Source organism: Protopterus annectens, chromosome 6.part1, assembly GCF_019279795.1.
Source record: "Protopterus annectens isolate FY-2018-M chromosome 6.part1, PAN1.0, whole genome shotgun sequence".
NCBI lineage: Eukaryota > Metazoa > Chordata > Ceratodontiformes > Protopteridae > Protopterus > Protopterus annectens.
In genome coordinates this window covers 200,257,140-200,271,190 of record NC_056738.1, presented here as the reverse complement: position 1 = coordinate 200,271,190, position 14,051 = coordinate 200,257,140, and the positions used below count along the sequence as shown (strand labels likewise).

General features: G+C 35.8%; 1 protein-coding gene across 1 annotated transcript in view; it reads left to right on the top strand.

The window, feature by feature from the left end:
• Nucleotides 1-14,051, top strand: part of LOC122805473 (transmembrane protein 179-like) — a 215,152-nt gene that overhangs the window by 57,452 nt on the left and 143,649 nt on the right. Inside the window, exon 2 of the mRNA XM_044075656.1 lies at nucleotides 8,429-8,566. Within this exon, the coding sequence (XP_043931591.1) occupies nucleotides 8,429-8,566 (138 nt within the window). The remainder of the gene's footprint in view (nucleotides 1-8,428; nucleotides 8,567-14,051) is intronic.

Genomic DNA, 14,051 nt, shown 5'->3' with positions numbered 1-14,051 from the left:
CAGCTTTTGCGGCTGCTTTTGGTTATATGAGTTCAACAGGATACCCTTTGAGATGAAAAATGCCCCAGCAATGGGACTTCCAAGATGGCTGTGCATTGAGTAACAGCTTAACTCTAGCTCTCCCAGTGTAAAAGGTGAAACTCGACAGAGAAAGACAGTAGACTTTTGTAGTTATGGGTAAATTTCAGTAAGTGGCTAGTAAGTGTACTGCCTAGATACCATGGAAAAAATACAGAGCACCTGGAAAAGCATCAGCTAAAAAAATGAGGAAGAAACACTGACTGGGGAAAGTTCTTCAGCTGTTCAGCAAAAAGCAAAGCAACCTCCAGACATTACTTCCAGTAACATACAGGAAGATATAAGACACCTGCACACAGAACTGGTTAAAATAAATGAAACACTGATGGAGTATATCAGCACAAATTAAAGACTGGGAAAATGGAAGAAGCTTTAAACAGATATTCAGATGACATGATAAAGCTCCAAAAATCACAGGCTGAAATGAAGAAAATGCTGTCTGTATATGAGACTGCTCAGGAAGAGGTGTTTCAAAAAATAATAGAATTATAGTACAGAGCATGTAGGGAAAACTTTAGATTTTCAGCTATACCAGAGAAGCTGGAAAGTACAGACTGCATTAATTTTATTAAAGCACAATTCCGCAGCAGGAGTTGTTAGTTGAAAGGGCACATCATCTGTATGCTCCATACCTGGCTATGAGAAAGCAACCTAGACCTGTAATAATAAAGATGCAAAACTACCAGCAGAAGGAGTTGAGTCTGACAAAATTGTGGCAGAAGGACAACATACTAAAACTGGGAGACAGCAGAGTGTTTGTGGAGAATAGTTACACATTGTACACCAGGCAGAAGAGGAGTAAATTCATTCCACTGTTCAGGGAATGTTGAGATGCAGGTGTGAGATTCAAACTGCTGTACCCAGCTTTCTTCAATGTATTCTTCCCCAGAGGGACAAAATCATTTTTTGATGAAGTACATGCTACGGAGGAAATACAAAATTTTGTCAAAAAAGTGAGTTGTGAAACAGAAGGAGATTCTGCTTCTTGTTCTTCTGGTAATAAAGGCCACAGACAGACTGTACCTATGAAACTTTTTCCAATATTTCAACAGAAAATGTTGGAGAGAAGGAAGAGTTGACTAGAATCAAAAGTGGACTGAAAATGAAGCAGAGACAGGATTTCAGAGATGGGGATGAACAGTAATAAAACCAGTAACTTAATGTGGGATTACAATGCAATAATTATATTTGTGAAATATGACAGAACAAGAAAATCTGGAAATATTGGACTTTTTCAGAATTTGTTGGACTTCTGAGGGACTCTGAAGTATATGCCCTACTTCATGTCATTAATGTTCGGAAAAATGCTTTGGAGAAAGGAAGAGAGGGGAGAAAGTTAACTGCAAATAAGAAAACATTTTTTCTTAGTAGTACTATTTATGTGGTGTATGGTTTTCTTTGCATGCTATAAAGTAAAACTTTCTCAGTTATTTTTGAGTGTAATGGGGACTGTTAATATGTGCTGCTGTTCTTTTGTCCTTTCTTCCCCCTTCTCTCTTTCTTCTTGTTCAGTTTTAAGAAATGTGGGCACTGCAGTGTAAGAAAGCCTGGTTAAAACAGCATGACAAAAGAAAAAAATGAATGTGCTTTTGCTCATTCTTGCATGGGGTATGACTGGATTAAGGACCTTAAATTGATTTAGTGACAAGTTTTAAGAGAAAGCAAGTAAATGAAAAAGGATATTGAATATTATGAGACGTTTTTCTAGCAAATGAATGTATGCTTAGTAGCAATTCTGTGTCTGGCCTTCATGTCTCCATGCAGATGATATATTAAAGAGAAATTGACTATCTGGATCTCATGTCTGCATGGAGACAATCTGATAATGAGAAAATGGTTACAGTCTGGTGGAGAGTGATTGGCTGGGGGGAGAAAGAAACTGGCTAGCCAATAATGTTCTCTGAAAGCATTCAGGGTTTTTCTCAGCTAGGAGAGCTATAAAGATAAGACAAAGCTAGTTAGCACTTAGTAAAGCACATGCTGCACCATGCATCTTAGCAAGGATAACCTTTCTTTTAGGTTAACTCAAGTCTATGAGTGGGGCTGTCAGTTTGGAACATTTGTTCCTATTAGGAGGGTAAAACATCAATATTTGAAGATGTACATAGTTTTGTGTGTTAGTATTAAATTAATAGGTTTCATGGGGGTATTGGGGGTTTGTTTGTTTGTTTGTTTGACAGCTTTCAATAAAACAAAAAGTTTTGTATGATGTAACATAGGCTGAAATGGATATGACAAGAAACAACTATACAAAAGTTCAACCTGCCAAACAGTATATGCATGTAACACAAAAGATGGAACTAGACATCTAGCAAAAATGTGTTATACATAAAAGGAGGGAATAATAACTTTTTAATAAAATGATGTTTTCTATAAGTCTTTAAATGTCAATGGTCTCACAGATAAATACAAAAAAGAAAGAATAGTGAACTATATTAATGTTATAGGAGAGACACTTGGAAAGAACTGAACATGTGAATTTGATAAGGAAAGGTTTTCAGGATGGTTATTCAGTGGAATATCTGGGACAAAGGAAAAGAGGAGTACTTATATTAATTGCAAGAGAAACTCCAATAGTGATATAAAAGGATAAAATACATAATACTGGCATATTTATAGTGCTAAAGGGCTACTGGCAAGAGAGGAGAATTATATTGGCATGTATTTATATTCCACCTAAAACTGCTATAATGGAGCTTAAGAAAATTCTGGGAGAAATAATCAATTTTTAGCAAGGAATATTACTTATAGGTTGGGACTGGAATTTGATTTGCAGCAGTGAAGATGTGTCTGGGGGACCCAGAATGGAAAGTATAACAAAGGAGGGTAGATGTTTGAAAAATTTTATGAAAATATTTGGCATGGAAGATGTGAATTCAGTAATAGGGCTTCAGGGTGAATTTACATATTATTCATCAAGATATAAAAACTGGGCTAGGCTAGACAGAATTTATATTTTACAGGAACAGGCACATTTAATTGAAGGTCTTGACAAGCACTCAAATACTATTTCAGATCATGCACCAATAATAACTAAAATAAAATCACATGGTAGCAAAATAAAAATGAGACACTGGTGCTTTCCCATCTATCTGTTGAAAATAGAGGAATTTAAGGAATGGCTAGTGGAGATTATTCAGGAGCTATTTGAGAGGATAGAAATTACTTCTGAAAATATAGCTAGGGATCGGGATAAAATTAAGGCAGAGTTTAAAAATAGGCTGGAAATAAAAGAAAAGAAGCTATGGTTAAGAAGTAACAAGAATTATTTAGAGGGACTGACAAATGTTAAAGTATTGCAGATTAGGGAGAATCTCACAGAACAAGAAAAGGGTCAGCAGCAGAATGCTAAGCAGAAATTAAGGGATTACCTAAATAATATACACAAATTCAGAAAGATTGCTGTTAAGCAACTATTTCTGATAATAACACTAGACCACAAAAACCTTTAGCACAACGACTTAGGCAACAGAAAGTAGAAAGGACTGTCACCAAGCTTAGGGAGCCTTTAATAAGGAAGGTAATAAGAGATCCTGTAAAGGTATTAGAAGTATTTCGGAAATTCTATGAAAGTCTGTATAAAGCAGAGAAATATGGAGAGAAATATGGAAAGCAAGAAAACATACAAATGGAAATGTTTATGGAAGATTTAAATATGCCAAGGTTAGAAGTAGATGAGGCTCAATTACTAACAGTCAGGATAGGAGGAGATGAGATAAAAATTGTGATGTATAACCAATCTACAGGAAAGTTCCCAGGAGTAGATGGTATTCTTGTAGACATTTGGAAGCTATGAGGGAAATAATGATAAAGATGTGGAAGGTTTTGTTTAACAATATTTTAAGAGGAGGAGAAGTACCAACATCCTGGAAGAAAGCTGTGGTAGCTGTAATACCTAAAGAGGGTAAAGATCCATCAGATCCAGCTTCATACAGACCCATTCAATACTAAACCATGATTATAAAGTATTCATACCTATAATGGCTAAAAGAACAGCAAAGGTAATGCCAAAATTGATAAATATGGATCAGTGTGGTTTTGTGGAGGGCAGAACAGTGATGATCTGGAGGAAAGCAGAATGTAAGAAAATACCATTGTTGTTGTGGGTCTTTATGCAGAGAATGCATTTGACAGAGTCATCTGGGACTTTATGAGCAGGGCAATGGAAGCATTTGCTGAAAAATTATAAGTTTGATTAGGAGGATATATGAGGGATTGGGGGTGAAAATTAAAGTGGGTGGGGTCCTCGTTGATAATTTCTGCTTGAGTACAGGAACCAGACAAGGGTGTCCTCCTTCCTCTTTGTTATTTGCATTATATTTAGATCCACTGGCAAAGAAAATAAGGGACTCATAAATTCAAGGATATAATTGGTATAGCAGTCAAGAAAAGCTGGTTCTATTTACAGAAGATATTATTTTATACCTGACAAAACCAGAAAGAGACATTACAGTGCTGTGGAACATTCTGAGATGGTTTCAGATCTTTTGGGGGTACAAAATGAATGAAGCTAAAACAAAGGCAATAGCAGCAAATTATATACTCACATATGAATTGGTTCAGCAATATCCATATTTAGGGGGTCATGATAAAATGAAGTATTTAGGAGTATGGATTAAAAATGATTCTGGTGTGGCAGCTAAGGATATGTGGGAGGAGACTAAACAAAAGATAATACAAAAACTGAGAAAATGGAAGCTTTGTTATATGGATATGTATAGTAAGATAAAAGCAGTTAACATGTTTTTAATCCCATTAGTCTTAAACACAGGTCAGGCATATTTTTATCATCTAGAGGAGAAATTGTGGATAGCAATTAATAAAGAACTGAAGGACTTTATCTGGGAGTGGAAGAAGACAAGAGTCAAGTGGGATAAGCTGATTCTTCCAGTAGAACAGGGCGGATTGGGATTTCCCAATCTGAAGGAGTATTTCAGAGCTACACAGTTAAGGCTCCTATACATAGCACAAGCAGAAAACTATAATTCAAAGTGGAAAGGGAGGATGATGAAATGGGGGGAAGCTCAAGAAACAAAGAGAGACTGGGATTTTGGATGCAGGCCTCTAAGAAGAACAACAATAATCATACAGAACATAAGTAGAGGAAAGTATCCTAAGAACTAAGCCAACACAGGAATGGAAAAAAGAGATTATGCCGATAGGGATGACTAATTAGGGATATAGACACTAGGCAAGAGGAGGCTGGAATTTATTACAGAAAATTGGCAAAGGAGCCAAGGTACTGGGAACAAATAACTAGAGAGGGAAAGATGATAGAATATGAAGACGCCAAGAATTTTATTGGACTACAGGTTAGAGATTGCCTTCCTTATCAAGGATTTATATCAAACTATAGGCAATGAGAACAAATAGGGGGTCCTAAACAAAATACCAGCACTGGTAGAGTTTTTAGTAGAATCTAAAGAAGAAGCTGCCATTAAAAAGGAATAATTAATAGAGCAGTAAAATATTGCAGGATAACTATAAGAATCAATCAGAGGAGGTGTAGAAAGGTTTGGGAAGAGAGACTGGATAAGCAATTCACAGAGAAACAATGGGAGGATACATGTATGTCTCCCACATATGCAACAAAATCTAGAAGATTTAGGAATTTTGCTTGGAAATGTTTATATAGATATGTTTATACCCTAAGTAGATGCCCAAGAATTTTTCCTCAGGTAGACAGCAAATGTTGGAGGTGTAACGGGGAAGAAAGAGGAAATTGGGAACATGTTTTCTAGGAGTGCAGTGAGTTGGTGGACATTAAGGACTCCCTGACAGATGCATTGTTGGAGATGCTGGGTGGGCAGATTGGTGTGATGAGAGAAATTATTTTTCTGAACTATGATATAGAATCGGAATTGCCTAGACATGGTAAGGCCTTGTTGTGTCTAATTATGCTGGCTGCCAAAAAAAACAATTACTGGAAAATGGAAATCAAAATCTAAACCAACTATACTAGAAGTATTTAACATAGTAAGAGAGATATTAGAATTGAGATCTTTAGAAAGGGGTAGGAGCAAATTGCATAGAAAAAATGTGAATTGTGGGAACAATACATACAGAGGAGGAATGAGGTTTAAAAGAAGGCAAGCTATGCAATGTTTGACTAAAATGACTGATAGATTATAAGTGATGTATAATATTTGCAACTGGGAGTCTGTCAGTATGGTTTGTGATGTAAAATGCTTACAACTAGGATTGTGTTGGTGTGGTTTGTTTCATTTATATAAATGTATGCTTGCTTATGTCCTAAGTTATGGTTTAATAAAGATGTTTCTTGTTTAAAACAGAAAAGGGCAGGAATCGAATAGTTTATGTACTGTTGCTTACATTATATGATATATAGCAATATATGTAAAGTATAATGCTTGTAAACATGAACTTGTTAATACAGTTTGATGACTTTTATATAAATATAAATTTGCCTATGCCACAAGTGATAATTCAATAAAGGTGTTTAAAAAAAAGAATGCCGAGCAACCTTACAGAGGTTGGTTGACTGCATCATAGCAGGATCTGCAAACTATGTCCTTACTTGCCTGGATGATATTAGCACCAATAACCAGTCCTGGCAAAAACAAATTGAACATGTTAGGGAGGTGTTGGGCAGACTAAAAAGGGCAAGGGTTGTCTATTAAGACCACCAAGTGTAAGCTGGTAATGGAAAATGACAGAAATGTCTTATCTGGATCACAGAGTGGTGGTAGTAGGATTCAAATCATGCCAAGGCGGACACCATTCAGGAAAAGTCTACTTCTGCTTCTAAGAAGCAGATGAAGACATTCCCAATGACACTGGGTTACTATAGGAGGTTTATCTACAACTATATTATAACAGCCACTCTCCTTATAGACCTTAGGAGAAAGAACAACCCAGGTAAGGTTGTCTGAACTCCAGCCAATGTGCAGGCATTCTAAAATTTTAGAGATGCCTTGATGGACTTTTCTTTATATATGTAGACACGTCACACAATGCGGTGGGGGATGTACTTAGCCAGGTTTCCTTAAAATAATATGAGCACTCCATAGTTTATCTCAGATTCAGTCATCACTCCAGGGTGGAATCCTATGCAGCTTTAGAAAAGTATTGTCTGAATATAGTTTGGGGTGCGCAAAGATTTCAATCCTACTTGCATGAAAGAATATTCATCATAGTTATTGACCACAACCCTTTAAAGCAGTGACATAGGGTAGCTTCTTAGATGGAGTTTAGCATTCCAATCCTACAACATGACTAGCCAACATAGGAGTGGTACTGCTAACTCCAGTGTAGATGGTCTGTTAAAACAGGTAACAGTAGTGTAACAAAGGACTACAATTTCATCTCAGGAATACTTTCTAGTGGTTGTCTCAAAAAAACTTGCTTGAGGTCTAAATGGGGGAGAAGATTTGATGTTTGAGAATAAATTTGCCACTGTTTTTAAGTCACACTGTAAAAGAACTGTGAGCTGCACTTAATTCTTCTAAAACAAACAGCAAGTAAACTAAAATATGTGCGTTTTTGTTTTTCAGTGACATGAAAACATGTGACCTTTTCTTTGCAATGTATAAAAAATATATAAAGTTTGCAGATAAAGTTTTTAACTGCCTTCTTCTTGAAATATGGCAATTATACATAAGATGTAACCTGTACAGCACATGTGAAACAAAAGTTCTACCCTATGACTTACAAAATTTGTGACTATTCCTACACCAGGAAGCTCAAAGCTCTGCAAGCATAATTTAAAAAATTCTGTAAGGAGATAACTATGGAAGAACAGGAAAAAAACTCATTAGCATATAAATGTGAAATTATGTTTAACTGCAGAACTGCTTCCAGGTTGAGCCTGTTAATAGTCATTGTTTAATAAGTATCCTACCCTGATAAACAAATTTAAATAAATAAATGATTATTATGCTTCTAATATCAAATTGTAATTGGCTCTGGAAAATAGCTTATCTGAAAGCTGCAAAATAAACAGAAATCCTCCCTCCTTGATGTTGTGTCATTGGCTTTCTCAGGAAATCGATATCCCTGTTGCAGAATAAGGATTAAATGTGAATTACTGTAGCCATTCATGTTGTATCTCTGCTCCTACTGCTGACAGCATTTCATTTTATCCCGTCTCATATGCTAACTACTAGTATTATGAAGTCAGTTGATGTTTAGCAGGTGGAAAATTTCAGAGGTACTCAAACTTCCCATGCAGACTAATCTTGTTATCCATTTGAAATCTTAGTAATATAATGAAATGTCAGTCAAAGTTTAATGCATTTTCATGAATCATCTAAAATCACCAGGTAAAGAAATATTTTTCATCATAATATCAAGGGCACTGATATTTCTCCCTTCTCTCTTTTATCTCCAGCACATTTTTTTCTGCTTTCCTGAATTTGCTGCTGAGTGTATCTGTTTTGTTTCTGACCCTTGTGGCTAGTGTGATGGTCACTGCAGGGTTTACCATGTGGTGTGACAAGGTGACTAACCATGGAGAACTACCAGGGAGGTAAGGAACAATCTCATTCATTCATTTATTGCTTTCTGATAGCAAGATATTTAACTTGCTGGTCCTTCATCCCTTTTCACAGGATGTACATTAAATTAAATGCTCTAATAAATAATACAGAAAAAAATGTACATGGATAGAACAGTTAATATAGGCTATTAAGAATTAGATAAATGTGTAAAAAGTCATATTTAACACACTGTATGAACAATTTATGTAATGCATGAAACACCATGATTATGCTGTAATATCAAGAAAAAGATATATCCATTAAGCATTTGTCTAGCAGAAGAACAGATCTTAATAGTGTTTGGGGGGGGGGGAGTGCTTGCAAGACAATTGTCAATGTTAATGGCCATCATGGGGTCTAATATATAGCTCGTTATGTCTTTCCTCGAATAAGGGACAAAGCTAAAAATAATGGGGACAAAAGCCAAAATCAGGGACAATTTTTAAATATTACTGTAACCAAATTAAAATATTAATTAATCAACGGGTTTTGCATCAACATGCATTTTCAGAACAATAAGTATGAAACTATAATGTCTAACATTATTGGTGAACTGTAATCCTCAGTGATTTACCAGAAAAGGAAAAATAATATGTGGGGCATGTCAAAAATATAAGGGAAAATCATTGACTTTTGAGAGGAATGGCTCCTGCTAAATTGAAGTAACCTTGTTTCGCAGCTTCTCTTTCTCACTTACAGAATGCATTTTTAGTCCCCTTTAGAAGACTTATGCTAAATATAAATGTGCAAACTGTTTTGTCATCATTTAGATAAAATAGCAGTACTGTGAGACATAGGCATCTTACTCTGCCTCTGTATCCTGACTGTTTTAATTTTGTCCTTGAATTATCCTGATTTGTGGTGGTAACTAAGTTTCTGATAACCTTTTAACAGTTAAATCCTCAACAAAACAAAACAGCTGAATTACAGGCTTTTCTTAGACTATCAATTTGCAGTCCTTCAACAGATGGTAGACCCTCTCCCACACTCCTTTTTAGGTGTCAGACTTGTCAGTTTGTTGCTGCAGCAACCTTTTATAATTTGAGTCATCTCTACCCTCGCAATGTAGTACTTAGAATAATTAGTACAACATATGTACAACCTCCAGTTCTGAAGTGTGTCATGTGCTAAAAATTTGTAAGGCACAATAGTCTTACTTTACAGCATTCCAGTTATGCTATATGGCTATCCCCTTTATTTATAATATTCAAAAAAGTTCCAAAAAGCACAAAGGAAGGACACAACTGCTCAATAATGAAAGATTTAATGAATAACAAAGTTTTCAAGCAAAACTGCTCTTCTTCAGTGTTTTGTTTGTGTCTTTCAGCTTTTCTCGGTTAGGGGTCGCCACAGCAGAACTCCGGTCCGCTAATGATTGGCAGTGGATTTTTACGGTGTCGAGGTGCCAGCCTGACACCCAACCTTCAAAGAAGGCACGCCCATTCACGCACGCACCTACCTGCATGTCTTTAATGTCATTCGACCGCGGGGAGGACATGCAGTCTCCACACAGAAGATGCTCCAGATGAGAATCGAACGAGAGAACCTCTTGCTGTAAGACGACAACGCTAAATGCTGCACCACTGCAGCCCATTAAATATACAAATTGGTAAAACATAATAATTTAATAAATAGAAACTAATTCATGCAGCCATAGAACACACAACAAATAAAACAATAAATACCAAATAATTACAGGGCAGGATTCAAGAAACTCCATGTAGGGTTCATGTAGAGCCTACATGCAGAGTTTCCAGGTACACGATGTTGTGACTGTGGCAGTGCCATGCAATGCATATTAATGAAGTGTGGTGCACTTAAACAAGGCTGCGTGGTGCACAACAGTGTCATTATGGCTGCAAAACCTCTTCAGGAATGCGGATAGCATTTGCATGTAAGGATGCTGTTTGCAGCAGGCAATCAGACCACTTAACCTCTTACAGCAAGAAATCTGAACAAAACTATAAATTCTGGGGTGACAAAAGACCAAAAATTGGGAATTGGGGCAATGCTTAAATATTGCCCTTACAACATTAAAACATTGATAGAATAACAGGTTTTGCAGTAGCATGAATGTTCTAAAGGGTATGAAATCTGAATGTCGAATGTCTGTCATTATTTTCTGAATTGAGTCCCCAATAATTTGCCAGTGATTTGCCAAAACCCCACAAATTTTATGAGAAACAGACCAAAATATGAAGCACCAAACTGGTCATTCTGTGAAAATCTGTACAGCTGAGAGGTATGATAGCAATAGCTTCCCCTTGTTCAAAATTTGGCAGGGTCCCAAACAGATTTAAATAAGGAACATTTGTACAAGGGACCCTAACATAAATATGTCATTCTGCATTTATTAATTTCATATATTTTATTGTTTTTCTTTTCTCTCTTTTTTTTCTTGCACATGTTTCTGTGATGCTTAGTTCATTTGCACAACTGGACCACCTATCTATCAGACATAACCCAATCAGTCAAAACCAGAAACCAGATGCATTCAATTAATACCACTGGCCATTGCTTAAACCTGGTAAGCGAGGCTTCACTGCACTAACACCAACAGGTTAACAATAAATACTAATATAGGAGATGTCATATAACTAATCCTGTGGCAATAGGTGGTAGGTCTAGGTTTGGAGTGTAAATGGTTCTGGGCTCGAGTACAGGGAGAGCAAACTTTTCTTTTACTGTGTTGACATTGCAGATTATACAAATGTAGTGCAACACAGAGAAGTGTTTCCTCAACCTTCTTGTGGCAAGATCTGTAAGTTTAAGACTACTGTACATATGGTCCTGGGTTCAAAAACCACATATGCCTTACACTTTTAATGTTGTTCCACGTCACATCATATTTACTCTCACTCATAACACCTGACATGTAGCTGATATTAAGATTTACATGTATGAGGGATGAGACACTAATATTGTGTCAGTTATGTTTATCTAATCATTTACATGGGTATTGTACATATATTATGAAAAGTATGACTGTGGGTGTAATGTGCACTATGTTGATGCAAATATATTTCTGTAATCCCATTTGAATAACAGAGCTACATAAGCAGCTGTAAATCACATATCTTTGGAACTGCATTTTTTTTATTGCCTACTGTTGCACGTTGCTTACCATTGCACACCCTGGCTTACCTTGTTTGCATGATGGTAAGCGTCTCTCAGTGTTTTCAGATATAGAAAAAACAAGATGGTGTGCACTCGCAATAAGTGCAATATGTACAATTGGCAGGAAGACATATATTTAAAGTGGAATTGCCAGGAAATGCTCATTAGACATTCAGCTTGATCTTTAGGAGACATGCCTGGTGTTTGCAAGGGTGTGCGCTTTCGTGCATAGCACTCGGGTGTTCAGGAGTCCAAAGTTTTGTTGGGCTCCTGGTTAAGCAGCATGGCCCATGACTATTGCATCAGGACTATTCAGGTTCTCAGTATAAGTCTGATGCCTGGACTAGGTGGCTAAGGCTTTGCCCAGTGTGACAGGTATCCCACATACTGGTGAGTAGTGTCACCATCATTATGACGACTTTTGTAGGAGGAAGAGGGATACCCTTGATCGGTGGATCAGGGAATGTAGAGCAGGGATCACTCCATAGATTTGTAAGTATAAAATGCATTGACCAATAGTAAAAGTTATACCAGAATATAGTCAAGACCAGTATTCATAATGACATTCTGTTTTATTTTTCTTTTCCACAGCTGCTGAAGAAAGAGCCTTGGATGTGAGGTTTCATGGAGTGCACCTGGCAAGGACGAGGGAAGTATGTGGTATGTATGCATAAATAAAGTACTGTTAGTGTAGCTTTAACTGTTAAAGACAGATTACTTGTTATTTCACAGTTGTATACAATTGAGCATGCATATCTCAACTGTAAAAGAAAGTATACATGGCATACTCTGTAGTACAAAGCAGCTGTTTTACATTCTCAAATAAAGGTGAGCAGGCATATATAAAGTGTAAAAGGACAGTATGCATGCAGTAGTCTGTAGTCCAAAAGAAAAGTACAATATTACAGTAGTCAGCGGTTGTGGGTTCAAAGACAACACATCCCACATATACACTAGTATGTTAGCTAATTATCATTATAGTAAGTTAGTTTCAGACTTCAATACCTCTGACATGACTGCCTACTGTCAAATGTAAGCATGCATATGTGCAATATATGCACACATGAATGATTGCTGGCTGCAATCTGATCAGTACTTCAATGACCATCTGTTAGTAACTGGGTAGTCTTCAAAACAGTAAAGACATTTCTTAGGAGCTGGTAGTGTTAAAAGTATACCATAACAGAATAAAGTGAAATAATTGTAGAAAGCTTCTGTATATTAACTATAAAGTTAGTAATGTTTTCCTTTTTTTCTTTCACCTCACCTCTTTTCTTATTTTATTTTTTTTCTCAAAAAGTTCTTATTTTTCAAATGCAGTTGAATAAATTCCATAGTATTTGTATATAATATCTTAATAACTATATACACTATTTACATCAGCTTGTCACTATAACAGAGCTCAATATATACAATTACTTTATAGGTATAACAATCCAGTTATCAGAGTATATCTGTTCAGTTATTGTAAAGTGTCAATCAATGATAAGACTTTTTTTCCATGGATTGTTAATAAATGGCTTAGGATGAATCCTTAATTCTTTAATTTTAATTTCCAACAATGCTGTGGTCTTCAGTAGGCTGTAGAAGTCTTCCAAAGTTGGTATTGTGTTTGTATTCCATCTTCTTGTTATATACTTCCTTGAGATTGCAGGTATTGTCCATACTAGATACATATTTGACTCATTCAAATGAGGACCTTCATACAGATTTAATAATACTAGTGCTTTAGATAAGTTAAATGATTCATTAAATAAAACCTGTAAAAAGTTTTTAATATCATTCCAAAATTACTTGATTTTAACACAGTCGAAAAAAATTTGATTACAATCTGCATTGTGTATTTGCTCACACCTTCAACATATTCCTTTTGTGGAAGAATTAATTTTAGTAATTCTATCTGGAGTTAAGAATGCTCTGTGGAAGCATTTCCAATTAAAGACTTTCCAGTATTGTGTAAAGGATGTATGTTTTATTGATAAAAAAATATTTGATTTAATTTCTTCCGTCAGCTGTAATGAGTTTCCTTTTGTTATATAATTCCAGTATGAGGATTTGGATGTTGTTTTATAATTTATGAATATCTTGTAAAATTTCAAAATACTATTTCCCATGTCATAATCATTATATATGATTTCATAGGTTCATAGGTTCATAGATTAGTATAGGTATTTCATAAGTTTAGGTATTTCTTTAAATGAAGAATTACTAATTATTCAGCATAAATCTTGCAAATACGTCAGAATGCTTTGCATAGTTAGCCAGTCTTGTTGTGGAATTTTGTATGTTGTTTCTAGTGTTTGCATATCCAGAACTTTTAGTTCTTTGATACATTGAAACCAACAAATAAATCCTTTC